Source organism: Salvelinus fontinalis, chromosome 24 (assembly GCF_029448725.1).
Source record: "Salvelinus fontinalis isolate EN_2023a chromosome 24, ASM2944872v1, whole genome shotgun sequence".
In the NCBI taxonomy this organism is placed as follows: domain Eukaryota; kingdom Metazoa; phylum Chordata; class Actinopteri; order Salmoniformes; family Salmonidae; genus Salvelinus; species Salvelinus fontinalis.
Window position 1 is genome coordinate 26485364 of NC_074688.1, and position 26289 is coordinate 26511652.

Below are 26289 nucleotides of genomic sequence, written 5' to 3' on the forward strand. Positions count from 1 at the left end.
AACACTCCACAATGTGCAGACATTATAAAGGGAATTCACTCATAAATGAGATTGGGTAATAGCCTATGTTCCAAAATGAGTGTTTATAGGTGAATCCCTCAGAACAATAATTCATTATATTTAGATGTTCTGAGTCTACTGTATGTTTGAATGTGTCACAACAGACTCGCAGGACTTGGGTGGCCAATGGGGCATCTCCCGTCTAGTCTGCAGAACATCCCAGTAAAATACAGTTTGGATTTCACAGGGGCATTGAAGCCTCTCATTTCACTTAAGACACTGTAAAATAAAGCATGACCTCCAGAAGGAGGGGAAATGAACATGTTCTGAAGTAAATGCCCAGTCTATGACTATACTCCCACTTAATAAGGTTGTTTTCACAACCGGACATTGAATGATAACACCATAATTACTATACTGTAGTTTTAGTAGATAGAAATAACTAGGCTGACATTTTGAATTTCCTGCAGTAGAAATGTGTTTTCATCGCACCAGGTCAATAACAACATGCTGTACAGTTTCTTTATGGCTCTCTCGGGCTTGTGATGGCAATTCCCATGTCTGCACACACGCAGGTTGGCGTTTTTTGTTATGAATCTTGTTCTTAACCGTAACCACACACACCCTAATGCCTAACCCTAACCTTTAAGACCAAAAAGCACATTTTTGTTTCTATACATTTTTACAATATAGCCAATTTTGACTTTGGAGCTGGCCTATCTAAAGGGAAATTTCTCAGTTCTGTTTTCAGGAAAAGACTTGCGACAATAAACGTTAACCTGCCACACACACACACACACACACATAATGTCCTATGTAAAGCACTTAGCCGCCTGGTCCCCTGAGTGCAACATTACATGCTGCTCCTCATCTCTCAACACAGTGGCAGATAAACCCTCTACCTCGCTCCATCAGTAACAAAGCAGGGTATTGTTGCCAACCACAACTACTGTTATGTTCAATTTGGTTTCATGTCCTTTTATTGTTTCTCTGAGACTGTATTATATAGTCTAACCAACCATCAACCTTTTAGTCCGTCAGTCAGGGGAAAAAGTTTGTTCCCACATCCCATAATTTCTTCCCCTTTTTTGGACTTAGTTGGTGGTATGTTGACAATGGGCCCTTTGAGGGCAGACAGACAGTGAGTTGATTGAAGTCCCCTCCTAAAGGTGAACATTAGCTTCTTCAATAAGCATGTGAAGGAACCCACAACATGCCATTCAAAAGAGCTTATAAGAACTCATTAAAGAGTATTGAGTACCTTCCATAAAAGTGGGTGCGGAGTAAAATGCATAATGTGCACCGCCACGGACCAGAGTGAAATTGTTATATGCTGGCTTCACTATGGCATGTTGTTACTCGTAATGACCTGAACTATACAGATTGAAAAGTTTGAGATCACCAATTGTTGTCACGTGTAGTTATTGTGACAGGACATTGCCTGGCTGAGAAGTCTGATTCTCTACTGTAGAGATTTTTACCCATGACATTTTCTTTAGAGCAGAGAAATCTTTTGTTGTGTTGGACTGACTGCTCTGTAAAATCTGTGGAATTAAACTTTTAAGATAAGATCATAAGATCACAAACCTTCATACAAATCATAAACAGCTGACATACTACACGTTTCTGACTGCAGCTGAGTTTTCCACAACATCTGTGGAAGTATTTTGCAGTTAAGTGCCGTAGTTATTGCTCAAGGGGCTGGACCGCAGCAGTATGCCACCTTGGACTTGAACCAGAAACTTTCTGGTTTCATCTGGTTGGTATGCATTGACTGCACTATTTACAGTGCATTCGGAAAGTATTCAGACCCCTTGACTTCCACATTTTGTTACGTTACAGCCTTATTCTAAAATAAATAAAATAAAATCCTCAGCAATCTACACACAATACCCCATAATGACAAAGCCAAAACAGGTTTTAAGAAATTTTTGCCAATAATACAATAAATGTAATACCTTATTTATGAGTATTCAGACCCTTTGCTATGAGACTCTAAATTTAGCTCAGGTGCATCCTGTTTCCATTGATCTTCCTTGAGATGTTTCTACAACTTGATTGGAGTCCACCTGTGATATATTCAATTGATTGGACATGATTTGGAAAGGCACACACCTGTCTATATAAGGTCCCACAGTTGACAGTGCATGTCAGAGCAAAAACCAAGCCATGAGGTCGAAGGAATTGTTCATAGAGCCCCGAGACCGGATTGTGTCGAGGCACAATATCCGGGGAAGGGTACCAAAACATTTCTGCAGCATTGAAGGTCCCCAAGAACACTGTGGCCTCAATCATTCTTAGATGGAAGAAGTTTGGAACAACCAAGACTCTTCCTAGAGCTGGCCGCCCAGCCAAACTGCGCAATCGGGGAGAAGGGCCTTGGTCAGGGAGAGTTCCTCTGTGGAGATGGGTAAACAACCATCTCTGCAGCACTCCACCAATCAGGCCTTTATGGTAGAGTGGCTAGACGGAAGCCACTCCTCAGTAAAAGGCACATGACAGCCTGCTTGGAGTTTGCCAAAAGACACCTGAAGACTCTGTCCATGAGAAACAAGATTCTCTGGTCTGATGAAACCAATATTGAACTCTTTGGCCTGAATGCCAAGTGTTACGTCTGGAGGAAACCTCGCACCATCCCTACGGTGAAGCATGGTGGTGGCAGCATCATGCTGTGGGGAGGTTTTTCATTGGCAGGGACTGGGAGACTATTCAGGATCGAGGCAAAGATGAACGGAGCAAAGTACAGAGAGATCCTTGATGAAAACCTGCTCCAGAGCGCTCAGGACTTTAGACTGGGGCGACTGGGGGCGAAGGTTCACCTTCCAACAGGACAACGACCCTAAGCACACAGCCAAGACAACGCATGAGTGGCTTCGGGACAAGTCTCTGAATGTCATTGAGTGGCCCAGCCAGAGCCCAGACTTGAACCGATCAACCATCTCTGGAGAGACCTGAAAATAGCCGTGCAGCAACGCTCCCCATCCAACCTGACATAGCTTGAGAGGATTTCCAGAGAACAATGGGAGAAACTCCCCAAATACAAGTGTGCCAAACTTGTGCGTCATACCAAAGAAGACTTGAGACTGTAATCACTCCCAAAGGTCCTTCAACAAAGTACTGAGTAAATGGTCTGAATACTTATGTAAATGTGATATTTCTATTTTTAGCCATTTCTAAAAACCTATTTTTTTCTTTGTCATTATTGGGTATTGTGTGTAGATAGTTTCTTTTACATCAATCTTATACATTTTAGAATAAGGCTGTAACCTAAACATTTTGAAAAAGTCAAGGGGTCTGAATACTTTCTGAAGGCAATGCACGACTAGGTAGTTTGAGTTGCATGCCTCAGGTGAATAAGAGCATTGATAATGCTGTCTGCATTGCAGTGACAGGTAATCAGACCTCCTCAGAACAGCATATGAGACCACCAGGTTAATCTTACTAAAGGTGTCACTGTATTAGTTTCCTGTGGTGTGATTTCTGTGTTGGTCTGGCTCAGCTCGACCATAGGTGGGGTGTTTTATAGTCGATAGTGTTTTTTCCTAAGCTTATTGGTGCATCAGCCTCTGGAACTATGTTGAGTTCAGATGCTCAGCTGTAGCCCTGTTGGCTGACTGGGTTGTTTCAGGTATTCGTCAAGAGAGCGTTCAGATATATAGCCTCATTTGTTTCTGACTGTATGCTTTAGATTTCTCCTTTTCTCAGGAATAGTGTGACTAAATCAAAACAAATGCAATGGACTAAGAAGTTAAATGATGTAAACTGTAGAGTTATGTGACTTAATTTACCAAGACAAATTTTGGTCAACGTGACTATCATTTTCATTATGACAGCCTCTTTGTCTATTCTTGTTAGTTGTGATGAATTCAGTTTGCCTGATTCTCTCTTACTGTATGTAGTCTGCTTTCCCTTTCTTTCTTAAGGAATTGAGGTTATCTTATTATGTTGAACCCATGATAAGCACATCAAAGTGATCTAATGGAAAGTCTCATGAGAAATAAATGTCCAATGTATTTTCCCAACAAAGCACTGTACGTACATGAGATAAATGGATGGAATAATTCTAAACCCAGTTGACTAATAGGCCTAGTATTATGTTTGGGAGGTTGCAGCAGTTCAATGCATAACTCTGTAAAGTCATTAGTGTATGTGTGTCTCCCATGAAGTCAAGTGAACAAGTACACACTTGGGACAGGGTAGGGAATCGGGAGAAGGGAGATGAAGGCTCAGAAGAAAAGCATGCGTGGGTGACGAAACACTTGGAACTTTATTTGCGACTGATGCTACCCTACCTCTCTAGATTGAGCTGTTCATTAACAGATGCTACCCTACCTCTCTAGATTGAGCTGTTCATTAACAGATGCTACCCTACCTCTCTAGATTGAGCTGTTCATTAACAGATGCTACCCTACCTCTCTAGATTGAGCTGTTCATTAACAGATGCTACCCTACCTCTCTAGATTGAGCTGTTCATTAACAGATGCTACCCTACCTCTCTAGATTGAGCTGTTCATTAACAGATGCTACCCTACCTCTCTAGATTGAGCTGTTCATTAACAGATGCTACCCTACCTCTCTAGATTGAGCTGTTCATTAACAGATGCTACCCTACCTCTCTAGATTGAGCTGTTCATTAACAGATGCTACCCTACCTCTCTAGATTGAGCTGTTCATTAACAGATGCTACCCTACCTCTCTAGATTGAGCTGTTCATTAACAGATGCTACCCTACCTCTCTAGATTGAGCTGTTCATTAACAGAAAGGAGGATAAGTGATCCTGTTTGCCCTCTCTCCTCCCTCCATCCTCATATCCTGCAGCAATGCAAGAGGGTGAAAGGGGGCAATAATCCCAAGGTTAATCCACTCCAGAGTACTCTGTTCCAGGCATGCCAAGTAGCCCTGATGGACGTGCTGCCCAGGCTGACTGCCCTGGTGATGTCACCAGTCCAACTCTGCTGCCTGACCGTCACTACCAATATTGTTTTGCTGTCAGTGTTAAGGCTCTTATATTCAGTATAATCTGAGATTCCTCCTCTTTATCTCTCTCTTTCTCTCTCCTCTCACTATTGGTTTCTATCTGTTTTTTCTCTCTCCCTCCCTTGATATGCCATCTCTTTTCTTCTCACTTTATGTCACTGTCGAATAAAGACCTCATGAGACGGTGTTTTATTGGAAGCGAGGCAGTCAGCCATGCAGGCGGGTAAAGAGAGGAGAGTTCCATCCATCTACAGGGAAATTCCTTGATCATCCCTTAAATCCATTTCAGCTGTGGCTGCGGTCTCCTAAGACTTTAATACTAAAGCTAATCACACACTCCAGTGCCTGACAGCCCAACTGATACACCTGGGCTTTTCAGGCAGCGTAACCAGAGATGAGTGGCCTCAAAAGTTAGGAAGTTGGTGTTATTGGCGTGGTTTGGACAGCCTGATCCTGTGAACCGTGATGGTTGCGTGGGCCGTGGATGGATTTCATGTCTATGTGGCTGATAGGACTAGGAGCCCCAGGGCGGTGGGACAGCCAGGCTCGATAGGGCTGAAGGACACAGTGTCCTGGTTCAGAGGGGGTATATAGGCAGGGGATGCTGGGCACTCCAGACCATTTCCCGGTGAGGGCATGAAGAGTTGGTTGAGAGGAGGCAAGAGAGCAAGGCTGTTACATCTCATACAGGGTAACACAGGTGAGGTACTGCAGGAGAACAGGTGAGTTATTGTTCTGAGGATGATTTTTTAAAATTGAGTCTGGTGAGTTTTTTTAGTTAAGGACATCATAAAAATTGAGTCTAGTTGGAGTACACCCAGGATTAGTTCATTTCTTATAAAGTAAACTTTTTTGTAAGTTTGGATTGTCGTTTAATTGTTTAAAGATTGATTACAAAGACTGCATTATCTTTAGATATATGTCATCAATCAGACTTGTCCTTTTTAAGTTTTTAAATGGTAGAGCAGAGAAGTGTTCAGAATCTGACAATCATTCTCACTGTGTGGCAAGTAAAGGATTTAGACATTTTTGATCTGAAAACCATTCCACACACATCTCTGCTCCAGAGTTGATGGTGTTGGTTGTTATTGACCTGGGACGCTGTTAACTGGGTCACGCGGTGGGTCGTCCATGTTGGGCAATAGATTGGACATTGATCCATGTGGTTTGGTCAGAGCAAAGCAGACCAGAGGAAAACAGGTCAATGGTCCTCTAATCTGTGAGACTATTAGTTTCCTTTCCTCTCTGTCCTCTCTGCCCCTGAGCTCCTAATCCCAATCCCTGTGTAATTAAAACCTTGTTGGGATGACATGAAAAACCTTGTTGGGATGACATGAAAAACCTTGTTGGGATGACATGAAAAACCTTGTTGGGATGACATGAAAAACCTTGTTGGGATGACATGAAAAACCTTGTTGGGTGACTTGGAAAACCTTGTTGGGTGACTTGGAAAACCTTGTTGGGTGACTTGGAAAACCTTGTTGGGTGACTTGGAAAACCTTGCAAGGCCTTGCTGTGAACTCTGAGTGTTAGAATGCATGTGTATTTCAGTTTTTATTTTCAGTAAAGGCATTTCCACTCTACCTGATGCAACTGCAGCTGGATCAGTTAATTTCATCTGCTTCAGTAACAGTGCTTTGTTAGACCCCCTGAATGGGAAGAAATCAGAATCAGTTAAACTAAGTGCAGCTGGACAAATAAACAACATTAGGCTGTAAGTACTGCTGGAGTGGAATGGCCAGACAGAATAGATCCCTGCCCATACCAACATTATTTCTGGACATTGCTGAAACAATTCTTTCCACACACCACTCTGAATAAAACTCAATCACCCGGTGGGCTACTCCAGCAGACAGCCATGTTGCTTACTCTGGCATCCAACAGCCATGTTGCTTACTCTGGCATCCAACAGCCATGTGGCTTACTCTGGCATCCAACAGCCATGTGGCTTACTCTGGCATCCAACAGCCATGTGGCTTACTCTGGCATCCAACAGCCATGTGGCTTACTCTGGCATCCAACAGCCATGTGGCTTACTCTGGCATCCAACAGCCATGTGGCTTACTCTGGCATCCAACAGCCATGTGGCTTACTCTGGCATCCAACAGCCATGTGGCTTACTCTGGCATCCAACAGCCATGTGGCTTACTCTGGCATCCAACAGCCATGTGGCTTACTCTGGCATCCAACAGCCATGTCATTTACTACAGCTGGATCCAGACGTCTGTCTCACTACACACTCGTTGTTCATTTAATTCAAGTTTATTTCATCTTTTCATAATTTATTTATTTATTTGTGTTTTGTTTTTCTTTCAACACTTTTGTACTGGTCCATTCTACACAAAACTATCACGCAACGCTATCCTGTTGTCACGCCAACCTACCCTTCCACCCTCTCCATCACCATTCCCCATGCCTCGTTCTGATTGGTCTTTCCAATCCTTACTTCCCTGTTGCCCCTGCTCCTTGCCCCGCCCCTCTCCACTCCAAATACATGTTCCTCCTGGTTGGAGATGGCAGAGTGCACTGTACCCCCAGTAGCAATGGAGGACAGTGACCGTGAGGCTCACTCATCATCAGATGACCAGGACTCCGCCCCGCCATCCCCTGGCCACACCCGGGACCACCACCATCAGACCGAACAGGTACCAGTGACCAGACCAGATATGGGTCAAAGAAATATGCCAAGTACTTTCCAAATATTTTAGCTGCTGTGCTTGATTTAGTTGGACTGGCACAATGAATAGAACAAATGGAATAGTCCAAAAAGTTCAATCAAGTGCACCTCAAATACTTTGAAGTATTTGACATATTTGTATAGGTCTCTCAGTGACGTCCCCAGAAATCCCCATCGCCCCCCTCCTAAGCCCTATCCCCTCTTAAGTGTCATACACAACACAGTGATGTTGTTGTGGCAGGGTGTTTCATACTGCTGCGCTCTTATGTTGCCCCTATTACCTTCCTCACAGGTAGCCTAGTGGTTAGAGCGTTGGACTAGTAACTGAAAGGTTGCAAGATCGAATCCCTGAGCTGACAATGTAAAAATCTGTTGTCCGGCCTCCCCTCACTAATTTACTTCTAGTTTACTAGTTCCTGTTTGAACCAGATATTTGTTCAAAATCGTTCAGAGTGCTTTACTATTGATCCAAAGAAAGGAGGCCCAATGGGCTGTGTGTCTGTTCACAGAGCTAAAACCTGAAACAACAGCAATGTATCATCATGACTCTATGTCCGCTTTCAAAACTTAATATCACTATTGAGCAGAGATATGGTACCATAACTCCAGTTTACACTCATTACTATTGTTCCTTTAGAACTAAAACAGCCTCCTAGCCCTTTCAAAACCACTATATTATTTATAGTGGAGCAGGCTGGTGATTCTTTACACAGGCTGGCGCATGGCAGAGAGAGCTGTGGTAACATGAGCACCAGTCTTTAGTCTGGGAACTCCGGGGAGAGATATCCCTTTACAAGTTCAGCTACACACAGGGGCTCTGCCTTTGGTCTCATGAATTGTAGGTATTGTCATCAGGTAAGGTAGATGGTTTACTCTTGTGGTTTGTGAAAAAGCAGAGAAGGGAAGAAAAAATGTAATTATGATTGACAGGTTTAGGTAGATTTGAAAATGAGAGTGCTGTTACTAATCACCACCTTGGGGCCACAAATTGATCAGTCATTGTGTAAATGACATTTGAGGTGACATGTTTAACACCAACAGGTTTTTATCAGGTTTCCTTTGTCTACCAGTATGTTGAGAGAGACACCCATTAGATGATGTCAAGGTTGAGTCCTTGTTGATGTAATAAAGTGTGTTTTCGTGACTGTTTGAAGTTGTATCACACTATATATTACAGCAATTCATTTGAGTAGTCATCTAGTAATCAAGAGGGTTCATTAATCGTTTAGAGGTTAATGTGCTTTAGCGCTACTCTATCAATGGAAACCATAATTGGTTGTGGACAGCGAAGCTTACACAAATGCCACCCAGATGTGGTGTCACGACATGTTTCTAGGATCTGTGCAGTCTGGCAGTGCCTCCTGTCCTTCTGCTGTGGTGGAACTTCTGATGTAACCCATTAAACGGTTCCCTCCACTCTTTATCATCCACGGGGCTACAATACCATACCTTCTATTGAATTGTGTTGTCCCAAATGGAACCCTATTCCCTATATAGTGCACTACTTTTGACCAGGGTCCATAGGGAATAGGGTGCCACCAAGTCTGAATCTGCTGAGCAGGGAGAATCTTTTCAGCCAGCTGTCGTGACACTGCACTTTAAACAAGACATATCCTCCCATTTCCTACAAGTTCAGGAAGGTCAATTATGTAGTTCTGTCCTTGAGCTGTGCTCGTCTATTAATGTTCTGTATTATGTCATGTTTTGTGTGGACCCCAGGAAGAGTAGCTGCTGCTTCAGCAATAGCTAATGGGGATCCTATTAAAATATGAATACTACAATTATGATACGAGTTATCTACTCTAGTGGAGGACCATGTGCTTGTTATCAGTTTGACGGACATCACGGATCTCTTCTTCCCCGGCATTTGACATTGGCATTCCTCCCATCAGCACAAATATTTACCCTCTTATGTTGTTAATCTTGTAGCTTCTCTGGTGGTCTCTCTAGTGAATCATTCAGTCAATATCTTCTTTCCTCACTGTCTCTTAGTGTAAATCTTCTCTAACCCCTAGAGAACTAGGCCTGTCTTGCACTTATACTAATGATTTCTTAGGTTGTTTCTCGTACCTTCTCTCCATCAAAACATTCAGTGATTCTAACCACTCTGTACTTTCTTCTTTCCTGATGATCCTGATGTTGCCCCTTTTACCTTCCTCCTTGTTTTCCTTCCGATCTATATTATCCTCCTTCCTGCGTCAACCTTTACTCCCCTCCGTCCACTCTTCTCTGCATCACCTCTCCCACCCACCCGGAAAAAACCCACCCGCACCGTTCCCTTAGCACTCAAGCTATTCCAAGGACGACTCTGAAGACTCTGAGTTGGAGAACATTATGCAACAAGACCCCCACCACAATGGGGGCCATCCACACCCCCACCCGCCTCTTCCCAGCTATGAGCACAGCCCCGACCATGAGCACCCCCACCCAGGGGACAGGGAGGCGGAGGGTGGCGACAGCCCCCCGAACACCCCCGGGACACCCACCTCTGGAACCCCACCCTTTTTGCGCCCCCCCACGGCAGGTGGCAGGGCCCAGTCAGACAACCAGTACGTAGGGAGGCTGCAGCTGGGTGGAGGTGGGATGATGGATCACTATGATATGCAGTCTCCCCTCAGTCCCACCAGGCCCAAGAGCCCCTGGGGCCGCTTTGATCCCTACGACTTTCCAGAGGTAAACTTCAGACCAGGGGGACCGTGTAGAGACCAGAGGCAACACTATGGGCAACATGGGTTGGGTTATCAGCTCTCCAGTCCAAATAGTATGTGCTTTAGCCTCAGAGGAGCACTAGCATCAGGTTCAGGCCATTTCCAGTGATGTTTACTTGGGAAATTTGATTGTGTCTGACCGATGACTCAGTTTGTGGCTTTCGCTTTGAAATTGATGTTGGTCAAAGACAGTAGTGTGTTCTGATGTTGACAATGGCTTCATTCAATACCCTACATCTGGTGAAATGGCTTTAAGTTTGAAAGACATGTATTTATGTGTGGTAGGTGTTACCTTTTTATTTGGAAAGATTCCTGTAACTCGCAATGTGCCGCCACCAGAATTTAGCAGATTGTTTAAAATGGTTTTTTTTTGTCTCTCCTGCTTTCTTAGGACCAAGACAAGGAATACGTGGGATTTGCCACACTGCCAAACCAGGTGCACCGTAAGTCTGTCAAGAAGGGCTTTGACTTCACCCTGATGGTAGCAGGAGAGTCTGGTCTGGGCAAGTCCACCCTGGTCAACAGCCTCTTCCTCACAGACCTCTACAAGGACAGGAAGCTACTCAACGCTGAGGGTGAGGCGGCCATTTTGGTGTCTCATCTTCTGAATAAATGAATGCATGATATAAATGGCCAGCTGCTGAGGAAATGTGTGTTTTAACTCCAGAGCGGATCACTCAGACAGTGGAGATCACTAAACACACAGTGGACATTGAGGAGAAGGGCGTCAAGCTGAAGCTCACCATCGTAGACACCCCTGGCTTTGGAGACGCTGTCAATAACACTGAATGGTATATGTCAAACATCCTTCCTCCATAGGACTCTTCTTTGATGTCAGTTTGAGGTACAGTTGCAGTATAGCTCAGTATATAGTAGGAAAATGACTGATGTCTCTGTCTCTCCCATCGCCCTAGCGTGAAGTCAGTAGGTTAGGGTTGGTATGGTTAGTGGTTGTAGGGTGGCTGTCTCTGCAGTATTGCCTCAGTGCTGGTGTGTCTCTGTGTCTCCCCCACCGCCCTAGCTGGAAGTCAGTGGCGGACTACATCGACCAGCAGTTTGAGCAGTACTTCAGGGACGAGAGTGGACTGAACAGGAAGAACATCCAGGATAACAGAGTCCACTGCTGCCTCTACTTCATCTCTCCCTTTGGACACGGGTACATCAGCTACGACATGTCGTCTCTGTCTCAATACTCTTTAAATGGAGTCCTTTCTTCTGTTGAGATAAACATATTGGCTGTGTCTCAATACTCTTAGATTAGTTTCCTTTCACCTTCTACCTTTCTTCCTTCACTACCACTGATATGGTTTCCACTATGCACCATGTTGGTTTGCACCATGTCCCATGCGTTCTAAATGCATTGGGTTTTCCTGGAATCTAGAACCACCCTTGCTTTGCTGCCTCCAGGGAAATCTGCAGTGCTAAACGTTCAACGTTCTATCCATTTTGAGGGCAGATGCTACAATACATTAACTTTCTCTCCAATCTTTGGGGTAAATGCTGATATGTGTGTACAGTGTGTACTTTTGTCTGCGTTTACGGTCTGTTTCACACCGGTGTGTATGTTGCACCATCAGTAGCATTGAAGCACTGCTGCAAACCTGTAATAAGGAGATAGCGCCCTCTGCTGACCACTATTGGATACTACTACTATCCTTGAAAATATGGGTTAATGAGGATTACCTTCATTTGGATTACCGTAATTATCCCTTTAGCTCTTAACCATATCCAAGTTTTGTCAGTGTTGTCTATGTCCATGTTTCCACATGTACAGTGTGTTTTGGTTGTTTTTCAGTGTTGACTTGTCCCTAATTGTAAGTTGCTCTGGTCATTTAGTCTGCTAAATTACTAAAAATATATGTCATATCTTGTTGTCTTGTATCTGTCTTAGTCTGAGGCCTCTGGATGTGGAGTTTATGAAGGCCCTTCATGAGAAGGTCAACATTGTGCCCATCCTGGCCAAGGCAGACACACTCACACCCACCGAGGTCAAGAAAAAGAAATTCAAGGCAAGCCACTCTCTAACTCGCTTTTCTATCTGTGTCTGCTTGTCTGAATACCATGGGTGTGTACAAATAAGAAATTGACAGGGTTCATTGGTTTCTAAAAACATTTTGATTTCCAGGTGACTGTTTTGATGGATTTGTTTTTGCTCCATCCTCAATCACAGGATTCCAAACAGTAGTTTATTGTTCTCCTCTTCTCTCTGTCCCTCCCCCCATCTTCTTCTCTCTGTCTCTCCCCCCATCTTCTTCTCTCTGTCCCTCCCCCCATCTTCTTCTCCCTGTCCCTCCCTCCATCTTCTTCTTTCTGTCCCTCTCTCCCTTGTTCCATCTGCTTCTCTCTGTCCCTCCCTCCATCTTCTTCTCTCTGTCCCTCCCTCCATCTTCTTCTCTCTGTCACTCCCTACATCTTCTTCTCCCTGTCCCTCCCTCCATCTTCTTCTCTCTGTCCCTCCCTCCCTCGTTCCATCTGCTTCTCTCTGTCCCTCCCTCCATCTTCTTCTCTCTGTCCCTCCCTCCCTCGTTCCATCTGCTTCTCTCTGTCCCTCCCTCCATCTTCCTGTAGATCCGAGAGGAGATCCAGCAGTATGGGATTAAGATCTACCAGTTCCCAGACTGTGACTCTGATGAGGATGAGGACTTCAAACAGCAGGATCAGGAGCTCAAGGTGAACCATATTTATCCAAACCTCACATCACTAGTTGAGGAAGTATGACAACATAAAGGACACTGGTCATCATAAGCAACTTGTCTGCAATACAGAAATGCTGGGATAGGAAACCTAGATTAGAGATGATGTCCATACCCATGTTATTATTGAGCACACAGCCTTGAATAGTTATCTCTTTGTGAATTCTGTTGATGTATGTGCACTAGAGGGCGGGCTGTGGCTGTGCATCCAGACCAGGCCTGAATGGCGTTTTGGTAGATAAATGGTGTCTCAGTCTCTCCCCCTCATAGAGCCGTGTCTGTGACCTCATGTGCCCTGACAGTGTGCTATGTCCATTTCTAAGTAGACTCCAACACCATCGTTAAGTTTGCCGATGACACAACAGTAGTAGGCCTGATCACTGACAGCACAACAACCTCTCCCTCAACGTGATCAAGACAATGGAGATGATTGTGGACTACAGGAAAAAGAGGACAGAGAACGCTACCATTCTCATCAACGGGTCTGTAGTGGAGCAGGTTGAGCGCTTCAAGTTCCTTGGTGTCCACATCACCAACAAACTAACATGGTCCAAGCACACCAAGACAGTCGTGAAGAGGGCACGACAAAACCTTTTCCCCCTCAGGAGACTGAAAAGATTTGGCATGGGTCCTCAGATCCTCAAAAGGTTCTACAGCTGCACCATTGAGAGCATCCTGACTGGTTGCATCACTGCCTGGTATTGCAACTGCTCGGCCTCCGACCGCAAGTCATTACAGAGGGTATTGCGTACGGCCCAGTACATCACCAGGGCCAAGCTTCCTGCCATCCAGGACCTCTATACCAGTTGCTGTCAGAGGAAGGCCCAAACATTGTCAAAGACCCAAAAATGGTCAAAGACTCCAGCCACCCTACTCATAGACTGTTCTCTCTGCTACCACACGCAAGCGGTACCGGAGCGCCAAGTCTAGGTCCAAGAGGCTTATAAACAGCATCTACCCCCAAGCCATAAGACTCCTGAACATCTAATCAAATGGCTACCCAGACTATTTGCATTGCCCCCCCCCCCCCCCCACCACACTTTTACACTGTTGCTACACTCTGTTTGTTATCTACATGTACATATTACCTCGACTAACCGGTGCCCCCACACATTGACTCTGTACCGGTATCCCCTGTATATCGCTATTCTCATTTTATTGCTACTCTTTAATTATTTGTTACTTTTATTTTTTTTAATTTGTATTTTTCTTAAAACTGCATTGTTAGTTAAGGGCTTGTAAGTAAGCATTTCACTGTAAGGTCGTATAATACCTGTTGTATTTGGCGCATGTGACAAATAACATTTGATTTGAGAGAGAGAGACAGAGATGGAGAAATGGGTAGATCTGCTTTGCAGCATTTTCCACTTTCTGCGTTACCTCATCGTAACCACAGATATATTCCCCCCACTTTGTACTTTATTCACGTCATTCATATTCACCTCTCTTGCTCTCTCTCCCTACCCCTGTCTCCCTCCTCCAGGACAGTATACCGTTTGCGGTGATCGGCAGCAACACTGTGGTGGAGGCCAAAGGGAAGAGGGTCCGGGGTCGTCTCTACCCCTGGGGCATCGTGGAAGGTAACCCTGTTACACCATTATTATGTAGCTCTTGTGTGTGGGGGTCTTAATATGTTAGGGTTGAGGCTGGAGCTAGTGTTAGGGTTGAGGCTGGAGCTAGTGTTAGGGTTGAGGCTGGAGCTAGTGTTAGGGTTGAGGCTGGAGCTAGTGTTAGGGTTGAGGCTGGAGCTAGTGTTAGGGTTGAGGCTGGAGCTAGTGTTAGGGTTGAGGCTGGAGCTAGTGTTAGGGTTGAGGCTGGAGCTAGTGTTAGGGTTGAGGCTGGAGCTAGTGTTAGGGTTGTACTGGGATGTGGACATGAAGCTAGGGTTAAAGTTGAGGTTAGGGTTGAACTGGGATGTGGACATGAAGCTAGGGTTATAGTTGAGGTTAGGGTTGAACTGGGATGTGGACATGAAGCTAGGGTTATAGTTAAGGTTAGGGTTGAACTGGGATGTGGACATGAAGCTAGGGTTATAGTTGAGGTTAGGGTTGAACTGGGATGTGGACATGAAGCTAGGGTTATAGTTGAGGTTAGGGTTGAACTCGGATGTGGACATGAAGCTAGGGTTGAGGCTAAGGTTGGGGCTTAGGGGTGAACCTGGATGTGGACGTGAAGCTAAAGTTGAAGTTGTGGTTGAGGGTTAGGCTTGGGGTTGAACCGGGATGTGGCCATGAAGCTAGGGTTAGGGTTGAGGTTGGGGTTGAACCGGGATGTGGCCATGAAGCTAGGGTTAGGGTTGGGGTTGAACCGGGATGTGGCCATGAAGCTAGGGTTGAGGTTGGGGTTGAACCGGGATGTGGCCATGAAGCTAGGGTTAGGGTTGAGGTTGGGGTTGAACCGGGATGTGGCCATGAAGCTAGGGTTAGGGTTGAGGTTGGGGTTGAATCCGGGTTGTGGCCATGAAAGGATTAGGGAAACACTGTCCTAACATAACACACACTCTGTTACTTTTGACAGTGGAGAACTCGGCACACTGTGACTTTGTGAAGCTGAGGAACATGTTGGTGAGGACACACATGCAGGACCTGAAGGATGTGACACGGGAGACCCACTATGAGAACTACAGGGCTCACTGCATCCAGAACATGACCCGCATGGTGGTGAAGGAACGCAACCGCAAGTATGGACACACACACAGACCAGTATCTCACTCACTGTCGCTCGTGTTGTTTATAGATTGGATCAGGTATCTTAATACTGCATGTATTGTTACTCATATACAAACATAATGTAGCTCAACTACAATTCACACTTAACATACAGTACCAGTCAAAGGTTTGGACACCTACTCATTCCAGGGTTTTCTTTATTTTTACTATTTTCTACATTGTAGAATAATAGTGAAGACATCAAAACTATGAAATATCACATATGGAATCATGTAGTAACCAAAAAAGTGTTAAACAAATCAAAATAAATTACATTTTTGAGATTCTTCAAAGTAACCACCCTTTGCCTTGATGACAGCTTTGCAAACTCTTGGCATTCTCTCAACCAGCTTCATGAGGTAGTCACCTGCATTTCAATTAACTGGTGTGCCTTGTTAAAAGTTCATTTGTGGAATTTCTTTCCTCCTTAATGTGGTTCAGTCAATCAGTTGTGTTGTGACAAGGTAGGGGGGTATAGAGAAGATAGCCCTATTTGGTAAAAGACGAAGTCTATATTATGGCAAGAACAGCTCAAATAAGCAAAGATAAATGACAGTCCATGATTACTTTAAGACCTGAAGGTCAGAAAGTGCGGAAAATTTCAAGAACTTTGAAAGTTTCTTCAAGTGCAGTCGCAAAAACCATCAAGTGCTGTGATGAAACTGACTTTCATGAGGACCGCCACAGGAAAGGAAGACCCAGAGTTACCTCTGCTGCAGAGGATAAGTTCGTTAGAGTTACCAGCCTCAGAAATTACAGCCCAAAAGATTACTTTACAGAGTTCAAGTAACAGACCCATCGCAACATCAACTGTTTAGAGGTGACTCCGTGAATCAGGCCATGGTCAAATTGCTTCAAAGAAACCACTACTAAAGGACACCAATAAGAAGGAGAGACTCGCTTGGGCCAAGAAACACGAGCAATGAACATTAGAACGGTGGAAATCTGTCCTTTGGTCTGATGAGTACAAATTTGAGATTTTTGATTCCAACCGCCGTGTCTTTGTGAGACGCAGAGTAAGTGAACGGATGATCTCCGCATGTGTGGTTCCCACCGTGAAGCATGGAGGAGGAGGTGTGGGGGTGCTTTGCTGGTGACACGGTCTGGGATTTATTTGGAATTCAATGCACACTTAACCAGCATGGCTACCACAGCATTCTGCAGCAATACGCCATCCCATGTGGTTTGCGCTTGGTGTTTTTAAACAGAACAATAACTCAACACAACTTCAGTCTGTGTAAGGGCTATTTAACCAAGAAGGAGAGGGATGGAGTGCTGCATCAGATGTCCTGGCCTCCACAATCACCCGACCTCAACCCAATTGAGATGGTTTGGAATGAGTTTGACCACGGAGTGAAGGAAAAGCAGCCAACAAGTGCTCAGCATTTGTGGGATCTCCTTCAAGACTGTTGGAAAAGCATTCCAGGTGAAGCTGTTTGAGAGAATGCCAAGAATGTGCAAAGCTGTCATCAAGGTAAAGGGTGGCTACTTTGAAGAATCTGAAATATATTTTGATTTGTTTAACACTTTGTTTGGTTACTACATGATTCCATATGTGTTATTTCATAGTTTCGTTGTCTTCACTATTATTCTATAATATAAAGAAAAACATTTGAATGAGTAGGTGTTCTAACTTTTGACTGGTACTGTATAGTTACAAACTCTAACAAAATAAACACCCACATGCTGTCAACCATATTGTCTTTCTCCACTCTACTCCCGTAGTAAACTGACCAGGGAGAGCGGCACAGACTTCCCCATCCCTGTGATACCAAGTACCACAGACACCGAGACGGAGAAGCTGATCCGAGAGAAAGATGAAGAGGTACAACGACGACACTCAGAGCATGAACCAGAGCATGAGCACAGTTACGATGAGCACTCAGACCGACCCCTAGAACCCCACTCTGACCCGGGCCTAGACCCAGGGCCTGAACCTGAGGCCTCTTGAGTCCTCCAGGCTGTCAATCATATTGTATATACATTTCATGAATACATACAGGTGCCCCTGAAGACCCCAGTCATGTGTGGTGATTCTGGTCTGAGAAAGGGTCAGGGGTGACAGTTGGCCCCTACAGCAGCACCCCTAAAACAGCACCCAGACATGAGGTGCACATGACCTGTAAGAGACGATTAGATCTGGGTACAAATAATGTTTTATATTCAAATACTATTTGAACCCAGGTCTGGCAGTAGAATATAATATGCCAGGTCGCGCTGCCTGGGTAGAGTAGTATTGTAGATGGAAAGAAGCTCTCGTGTGGTTCTCTTCTCCCTGTTTGAGTCTGTCCCTGTCCAAAAGCACCATCGTGCCAATTTCAAATAGTTATTTATTTATATTATTTATATACAGTACCAGTCAAAAGTTTGGACACCGACTCAATCAAGGGTTTTTATTTTTACATTTTCTACATTGTAGAATAATAGTGAAGACATCAAAACTATGAAATAACACATATGGAGTGTAGTGCTGCATCAGATGACCTGGCCTCCACAATCACCTGACCTTAACCCAATTGAGATGGTTTGGGATGAGTTGGACTGCAGAGTGAAGGAAAAGCAGCGAACAAGTGCTTAGCATATGTGGGAACTCCTTCAAGACTGTTGGAAAAGCATTCCAGGTGATGCTGGTTGAGAGAATGCTAAGAGTGTGCAAAGCTGTCATCAAGGCAAAGGCTGGCTGCTTTGAAGAATCTAAAATATGACATATATTTTGATTTGTTTAATACTTTTTGGTTACTACATTATTCCATATGTGTTATTTCATAGTATTGATGTCTTCACTATTATTCTAAAATGTAGAAAATAGTCAAAATAAAGAAAAACCCTTGAATGAGTAGGTGTGTCCAAACTTTTGACGGGTACTGTATATATTTTCTGATTAAAAACTGATAACTTTAAAGAAACTTAACAATACTTTAGCAAAAATACCCTAACCTGAGGTTTGAATCTGATGCCTGAAGCCTACCCTGAAACCCACTTGTGCAGCTTGAGTTTTGGTGCAGATCTTCCATTGATATCAATACATAATTTACACAAAAATAAAGTTAAGCTTGTGCATCTCAAGCTAGGTTCCCCCCTGAATGACATGAGCCATTAAAAACATAATACATTCTTTTCTGCTATTTCCTCATTTTTGGTATGTAACCCTTCCCATTATTAAAACGTTGGAAACACAAAACTGTCACCTTAATTTCATCCTATTTTGATATGTGTGTGGGATTGGGGGAATGCTATGAAGGGAAAATAATAGTGTTTCTGAAAGTGCCATATCTTTCAAACTTATACTTCATATCACAGTATTGAATTATCAGGCTCTGTGTGTAGTAATTACAGAAATGAATGTGTATACCTGACTGAACACACACACAGTCACCAGCCTCAGTCACATGGTCTCCAGACAGAGTAGAATGGGGTGGCAATTGGATATGGCTTGGTCATTGGGGCAGTGATGTAGAAGTAATGGTCATGTTCCAGGCCACCTTCAGCCTGTCTTTCACTCATTAGACTACAACTGTATACATGACTGAACACACACGCATCCATCATCATCATCAGGTCACATGGTCTAAAGACAGAATAGACTGGGGTGGAAAATGGTATCGATCGGTTGTCTGTCAGCACTGCTGGCTTAGTTGTGATTTGGATAGGGCTTGGTTATTGGTGCAGTCATGTGGAAGTAATGGTTGCCTTCCATGCCACCTACATTGCAGTCATGAAATGTAGACAACACTACTTCCGCATTTGTAGTGTTCTGAGACAATCAGATCTGTGTCAGATCTCTGCAAATGCAGAAGTAGTGTTTAGCATTATAGGAATCCATCAATATGACTTAATAATCTGATAGTCTGGTGAGAGTAGGCTGGTATGGGGAATCCTATTTATCTGTTGTCACATAGCTGGCTTTGTTATGATTGGATAGCGCTTGGTTATTGGGATGAGAGTTCCTAAAGCCTGTGAGCATCTCCCCAGTCCCTACTTCATTCTGTGTTTTTGTGTTTTGCTTCATGTCCCAGGTGTTTGACTGACAGCGGCCTCTTGTCTCTTTTCTCCACAGTTGCGGCGAATGCAAGAGATGCTCACAAAGATCCAGGAACAGATGCACACGCAGAAGGAGGCTTATTAACCCAGGCTACTACTAGAACCCCTGTCCCTCTGTAAATGCAGCCCCCCTCTTTCCACTACTAGGGTGGGCACCCCTAGTACCACTCTACTCTAGTCCACAAACATTGTCTACTCCAGCTCATCCAACCCCGACAGCCACCACTCCTCATTTAGTCAATAACCCTCACTATCAGAGACTGATCCATGACCAGGCATGAGGTATTCACAGACAGTAGGTGGCATGGAGAGAATTTGCCTTCTCTTCCAACAACATGGAAGTCCTGTGTCTCCACACCTGTTGTGGAAACTCTAACAGTAACCACGGGCACTCCTGTCGAGTGCCATTGCTTGAGCGCAACACCGGGCCGGACAGCACCGACCTAACCACCTGCTTGTCCTTAAAGGGTTACGGCCGGGTCCTGCCTGCCCTCTTTCCACTCATAGTTTACCTGTGGTCTTCTCATGAGAACGTTTTGCCTTCCAGTTCATTGCTAACACTTCAATGTTCATTGATGTTTCTCCTTAGTGAACTCTAACCCTGACATTGGTTAAGGGGTAGACTGTAGGGAATGTGTTGTCCTGTCCCTCTGCTAGGTGTTTGAAAGTTTATCTCATAACAAATGTAGTTGTGTGGTCTTAACCAACAAGGTTAAGGTTTGACGAGGTCTGTTGTGAAGGAGGTTGGCCTGCCAAATATTTTTTTTTTGTCATGCACAATTTTTTCCCCAAGAGCATTTTTTTTAAAGGTCAATACTATAGATGGTCATACAGATCATATGTGATACTTTTTTTTCTACAATGTTACATTTGTAAATGTTTTTGTTACGGGATTGCATCTATCACTTGCTATTGCTTTTATTTGCATTGCTACACAGAACAGCGAGAAATTCCTTGTCGTGGAATGAGTCATTTTTTCACAATTTTTATTTTTAATTTCAACAAATGTTACTGAAGTACTGTTGGGTGTTTTTTTGACAAATGTGTGTTAATAGGGCTAACTAATGTCCTTCACTCTCCCAATTCCAGCATGCTCAACCATGGGTTGTTCATTCTTGTATTTTACTGAAAAAGGACACCCACTACTTACAGTTCTGATATCTGTAATGATAGTTTGAGAGTTTTCTGGAATATTGTTGACTTGCAGCTCTACAGGGTCGTCCTCAGGTCGTAGTAAAACGTTTTGCAGCGAAAATGAAAATGTGTGTTCTTAGACTGGGATACAATCCGATTATAGGCACTGCGACTTTTAAAGGCAATTTCAGATTAAGCTGACATATGCAGCGTTTACGTGATGTGATCTCTGCGAACGCAGAGAACATTGCCTTTTTAAAAGCCGCAGTGCAAAACCTGAGATCTGACTAAATCCTGGCTCAAATTGACAAGTTCCAGCATTAACTGAACATGACCCAAGAGGAGAAAACAGAAGCCTTGAGCTAGCTATGTGCCAGCCAAGAGATGCTGGCCTGGGGACCAAGCAGACAGGACAAGGCCCTTATTCTGCCAGAGGTCAGGGGGCTAGAGAATGACAGGGTCACTTCAGTAAGGTGCCTGTTTGTTTGTGTGTATAGTGTCTGATATAGAGGTGTCTGATGTAGCAGGCCTTCATTCATGGGTGATATTTTTCTTGATGTGTGATATTTTTCTTGATTGTTTGTGGACAGTAAGTATGCACCCACTATTTTGAAGTACATTAAGTAGATATGTATGAGTGGATGATTTTATTATAGTAGATATATTATGCACTCAACGCAAGAGAAATTGTAATTACTTATCATTTAGGTATTTTCCACTCCCATGTTTCCCCCCAAGAATTTTGACTTTAAACACATTTTCTTTTCATGAAGATGAATAGTTGTGCATATGTATTTATTTTCCTCAGGTGCAAATGTCAGTTCATTCACAAGGAACAAGTCATGAGACATAAAAATATACATTTGTTTGGATTATTAGTATCATGAGTGCCAGAAATGTATTGAAATAATCAGAATAAAATATTTTTATTTCACATTCTCTTTGTAAGCAACATTGGACCCTGATTTATATTTGTTCAATTTACCTGTTCTATCCTCATCCATCAAAAGCTTAGAGATTCACCTACAGACCCAGTCCAAAATCACACTAGAACAAAAGTAGGAAATAAGATTTTGTTTTTATAAGAATGTTGTCATACTACTTTTTCTGAATATATTTATGTAATAAATAACTATGGCCAGGATTCAATCTGAGCGCAGATTGGCAACGCTCCAATAAAGGCATTTTCCCATTGAGCCGACATATGCAGTGTTTACCGTGAATGTGGGCTCTGAAAAAGTGCATTGTGGACAAAGCTCACTCGGATTGAATCCAGCACTTTATAAAGTCATTGAGGAAGAGAAAGGATGCAATGAATTGTAATACAATAATAAAGGAAGTAACATCTTGGCTCTCCATACTAGCCATGTTCTACTAGTCATACTTTGTATTGCGATAGGGTGTTGCTAAGTGAGCCTACACACACCCTAAAAATGTAGATCAAATAAATTGACCAAAGCAAGAAGTTATAAATGTAATAAGATTTATTAACTATCTTAAGAATTTTCCACTTATGCATTTAAATTCTCTTTTTACATAATGGACAATTAGATCTAAACGCAGCCCAAAATGTACAGGCAATATAGAACTTCCACTTTCTCCATAGGGAAAACACAAACGTTGTGGAAAGAGCTCTGAAAGCTCTCCCGCGGTATACAGTACTGTACATGGTCTCAGAAAACAGCTGGCATAAAAATCTACATATGAACCAAAATCACCAATCTACATGCAAAAACAGGCAAATCTTTAAAATACACTAAATCCATTATTGAATGTGTACATACATACATACTGTTCCATTCCACACAAAGATTGATCAAATATATATTTTTTAATGTTATGACTACCATGTCCATTCTTCCAAAGACAGACACACACACAAAAACATTCAGATTAAGTGAAGAGGGACACAGTCACGTGCTGTTTTTGCGAGTGCTATGTACAGTTGTAAACCAGTTTTGCTTTAATTGGGGTTATTAAGTAGCATATCAAAGTGCTAGAAGTTAAAAGTTGAATCTCAGCTACACAGGTCGTGTAATAGTGCAGTGGACGGCTAACATGAGAATCTAGATAAGAGTTGATATACCAGATAATTCATATGGGTGGTGGAAAGAGGATAAAATGGCCTAGGTGACTGCCCGACCATGCCGTTTAACCCCAAACTGCCACATTCACTTCAATGCTCTACGATGACACTGCCGAAGGCCTTAGTTAAGATCACTGCTGCAACACAAACAAGATATGCCTCACTATATAGCTACTTTATTACACATACATAGATACTACAGGAACAATTTACAGTGATTGTGCCTGCTATGGCTCCTGCTCTGCCATTAGTAAAAAATATATATTAAATCGTGGTAATATGTAGCCACTTGAGTATTGTAGTTTTACTCCTGTGCTAAACTGAGTGGTTGTTCAGGTTTGTAAAAAGTCCTCACAGTTATACTTTACATCACCTGGTTCAGATGTGCATGGTGGAACTGGTAATGCCAGCATTTGGGTTTGATTCCTGCCTGGGACACACACACTGAATATATGTTATTACAAACTAGTACACTCAATGACCATTCAATCAATCTCATTTTACATGCAGTTGTGGTTTACCACCAGCAGGGGAAGCCTGTGGTACATGCAGTAATATGACAGCGCTGCAGTGGGAGAAGAACGGCCAGGCCGTGTTTTAGGTTTCACGTCACAGCCATGTGCCTGGGTAGTGGGAAGGGGAGGTCCCAGCAATCATGTCCTCAATGTGCTCCTTTATGGCGCTTAGTTGTTAGCACACACACACACACACACACACACACACACACTGATCCCATGCTGACGCTGACGTGCCAACACCTACCAATCACACAGCCAGAGAGCCAGTCTCTCTGACCCCAATTCAGCGGTCTGAAATTGGATGCTTAGCCTTCTGGTCACATCAAGGCCCGTATCCACAAAGTGTCTCAGAGTAGGAGTGCTTATTTAGTATCAGTTTAGACTAAAATCAGAATTAATAAAATTTATACGGGCAGATCCTAGATCAGCACAACTATTCAGGTGATTTGTGAATACAGGCCCTGGCCTCTGATAGCAGTGGTAGACTTCAGTTAAATCTAAAACCTTGGTGCTTTCATAATAGCAAATAGTGGCACCACCACAGTCATTAGTAGTGTGGTTTGTAAATACTCTTGGCTGTGGAATACATGACCCTGTACCAGAAATATAAAAACCGGTCTTGAATGAAAATATGCAGGTCTGACTGCCTTCGACATTGGATGACGTCCTTCTCTCACTATTAGCTACTGTTTTGCTTCTGTAGATCTGAACACGGAGGAGGCCAGACAGAGAATGTCTCCATGTGATTTTCTACACTGCATCCTATACAATATCACATTCCATCAACATTACCCTCCTGGACATCATACTCAGCCCAACAACAACATTGGCTGTCTTTCACCTCTCATAACCATTATAAAGATATATATATTTTTAATTACATTTTTATAGTTTCTTCTTGGAATGTTCTGAGTTACTTCTTATTGACAGCTGTAATGCATCAGGTTAGTTAATAATGCAGTTTGTGAATCATCAGTGAATATGAGGACTTGCGTCCAGTATGAAGACTTTTACATTTGTTTGTCAGTACAGTAGTCCTGGTGCCTGCCTCACTCTGAGCCTGCTTCAGTTGCCCGGGGCTCTGAGTCTGGGCTGGTTCCTGTCCGACTGGTCTGCTCTGAGGCCGATGGTCTCCAGATCTGGAGGTCTGTCTCCGACTTCAGCCTGACTCTGGCCACCTCAGGGTGGGTGTGGCCTGTTCATTTAGCTTGGTTCTCAGGCTAGCTTCAGGATTGCTCTGGCCTGGTTCAGAGATCAGGCTAGCTTCAGAGTGCTAACGGGGAATGAAGGCATGGTCACCATAGTTACAGGGTTCAGCAGCTGTTGGTGATGTGTCACCACCTGGGCACCAACTGCCGCCTGCTTTCCCATGATGGTGGTTGTGCCCTGGTTGGGGGCAGTACCATTGACCTGAGCGAGAGTATGGGTGATGTGGCCCACCATGGCTGACTGGGTGACAGCAACGGACTGGGGGTAGATGGTGGGTAGATGGTGCTGGCCCAGGTGGGTAACAGGGTGGATGGGGATGTCTCCGATGGGCTGGTGGTGGTGCCCTGGGGCTGAGGAGGGAGCTAGATGGGTGATGTGCTTGGCTCCTCCAGATGAAGCCTGGATGACGTGGTTGACAGCCTGGATGACAGAGGCGTGGGAAGCCGAGGCATGGGCAATGACCGTGGGCTGGAGGCTGGGGGCCTTTACCATGTGAGTATGAGCGTGGGCGCTAGGGGAGTTTACGATGCGTGTGTGAGACGATAGGATGGCCTGGATAGGGGTGGTGGTGATGTTGGATGCTGGGGTGGAGAATGTAGCCGAGACAGCCAGGGGTGACAGCGGGTGGGGGTACGTTTGGGCCTTGTGTTGGCTGGAGAGGTGTTGGGTGAGGATGGAGGTGGTGGGGGTTATGGGAGTGGGGGTCACAGTCTTGTACAACTCGGGTTGCATGGCTTGTTGAGGCACGGTGGGTAAGGCTGTCGGAACATTCTCCTCATCCATATCGTCATCCATGATGTCTTCACCCTCTGTGTGACAGACAGAAAGAACACATTAACTTTACGCTTGATAACGTCACAGATATGACCGCTTTGTACATTCTTAAAACACTGTGTAGGAACTAGTGCAGTTTATACTAGTGCGGTTTATACAGAGACTGACTGGCAAGTCAAACTCAAGGACTTTCAGGGACTTTTTCCAAGTAATTAATTGCAATTGTCAAGAACCTCAAATGGTACAACATTTTATAATGTATAGAACTGTAATGCTGCATACTCCAAGAAAGGTTCAAATCTCACCTTTCTGGTCATTTTTTAAAATAAATTGCTGAGGTATAGTCACTTTTGAAGAAGTTTAAGTACAAATATGAAAACTCAGCAAAAAAAGAAACATCCTCTCACTGTCAACTGAGTTTATTTTAAGCAAACTTATATTTACACATTTTGTATGAACATAAGATTCAGACAAACTGAACAAGTTCCACAGACATGTGACTAACAGAAATGGAATAATGTGTCCCTGAACAAAGGGGGGGGGTCAAAATCAAAAGTAACAGTCAGTATCTGGTGTGGCCACCAGCTGCATTAAGTACTTCAGTGCATCTCCTCCTCATGGACTGCACCACATTTGCCAGTTCTTGTTGTGAGATGTTACCCCACCAAGGCACCTGCAAGTTCCCAGACATTTCTGGGGGGGGAACGGCCCTAGTCGTCACCCTCGGATCCAACAGGTCCCAGACGTGCTCAATGGGAATGAG

The 26289-nt window shown here is 43.9% G+C and overlaps 2 protein-coding genes across 5 annotated transcripts in view; one reads left to right on the plus strand and one right to left on the minus strand.

Moving 5' to 3' along the window:
- The window catches only part of LOC129822589 (septin-4-like), a 67080-nt gene extending 45205 nt beyond the window's left edge, over nucleotides 1-21875 (plus strand). For all 3 annotated transcript variants that reach the window (XM_055880937.1, XM_055880935.1, XM_055880936.1), the window contains exons 2-10: nucleotides 10755-10938; nucleotides 11031-11154; nucleotides 11385-11519; nucleotides 12255-12372; nucleotides 12932-13033; nucleotides 14540-14636; nucleotides 15574-15736; nucleotides 17490-17589; nucleotides 19822-21875. In XM_055880937.1, the coding sequence (XP_055736912.1) occupies nucleotides 10842-10938; nucleotides 11031-11154; nucleotides 11385-11519; nucleotides 12255-12372; nucleotides 12932-13033; nucleotides 14540-14636; nucleotides 15574-15736; nucleotides 17490-17589; nucleotides 19822-19890 (1005 nt within the window). In that variant the 5' untranslated portion in view covers nucleotides 10755-10841 and the 3' untranslated portion in view covers nucleotides 19891-21875. The remainder of the gene's footprint in view (nucleotides 1-10754; nucleotides 10939-11030; nucleotides 11155-11384; nucleotides 11520-12254; nucleotides 12373-12931; nucleotides 13034-14539; nucleotides 14637-15573; nucleotides 15737-17489; nucleotides 17590-19821) is intronic.
- Nucleotides 21876-22405: 530 nt separating this feature from the next.
- The window catches only part of LOC129822573 (max-binding protein MNT-like), a 30122-nt gene continuing 26238 nt past the window's right edge, over nucleotides 22406-26289 (minus strand). For both annotated transcript variants that reach the window (XM_055880912.1, XM_055880911.1), the window contains one exon: nucleotides 22406-25561. In XM_055880912.1, coding sequence (XP_055736887.1) covers nucleotides 24798-25561 — 764 coding nt within the window. In that variant the 3' untranslated portion in view covers nucleotides 22406-24797. The remainder of the gene's footprint in view (nucleotides 25562-26289) is intronic.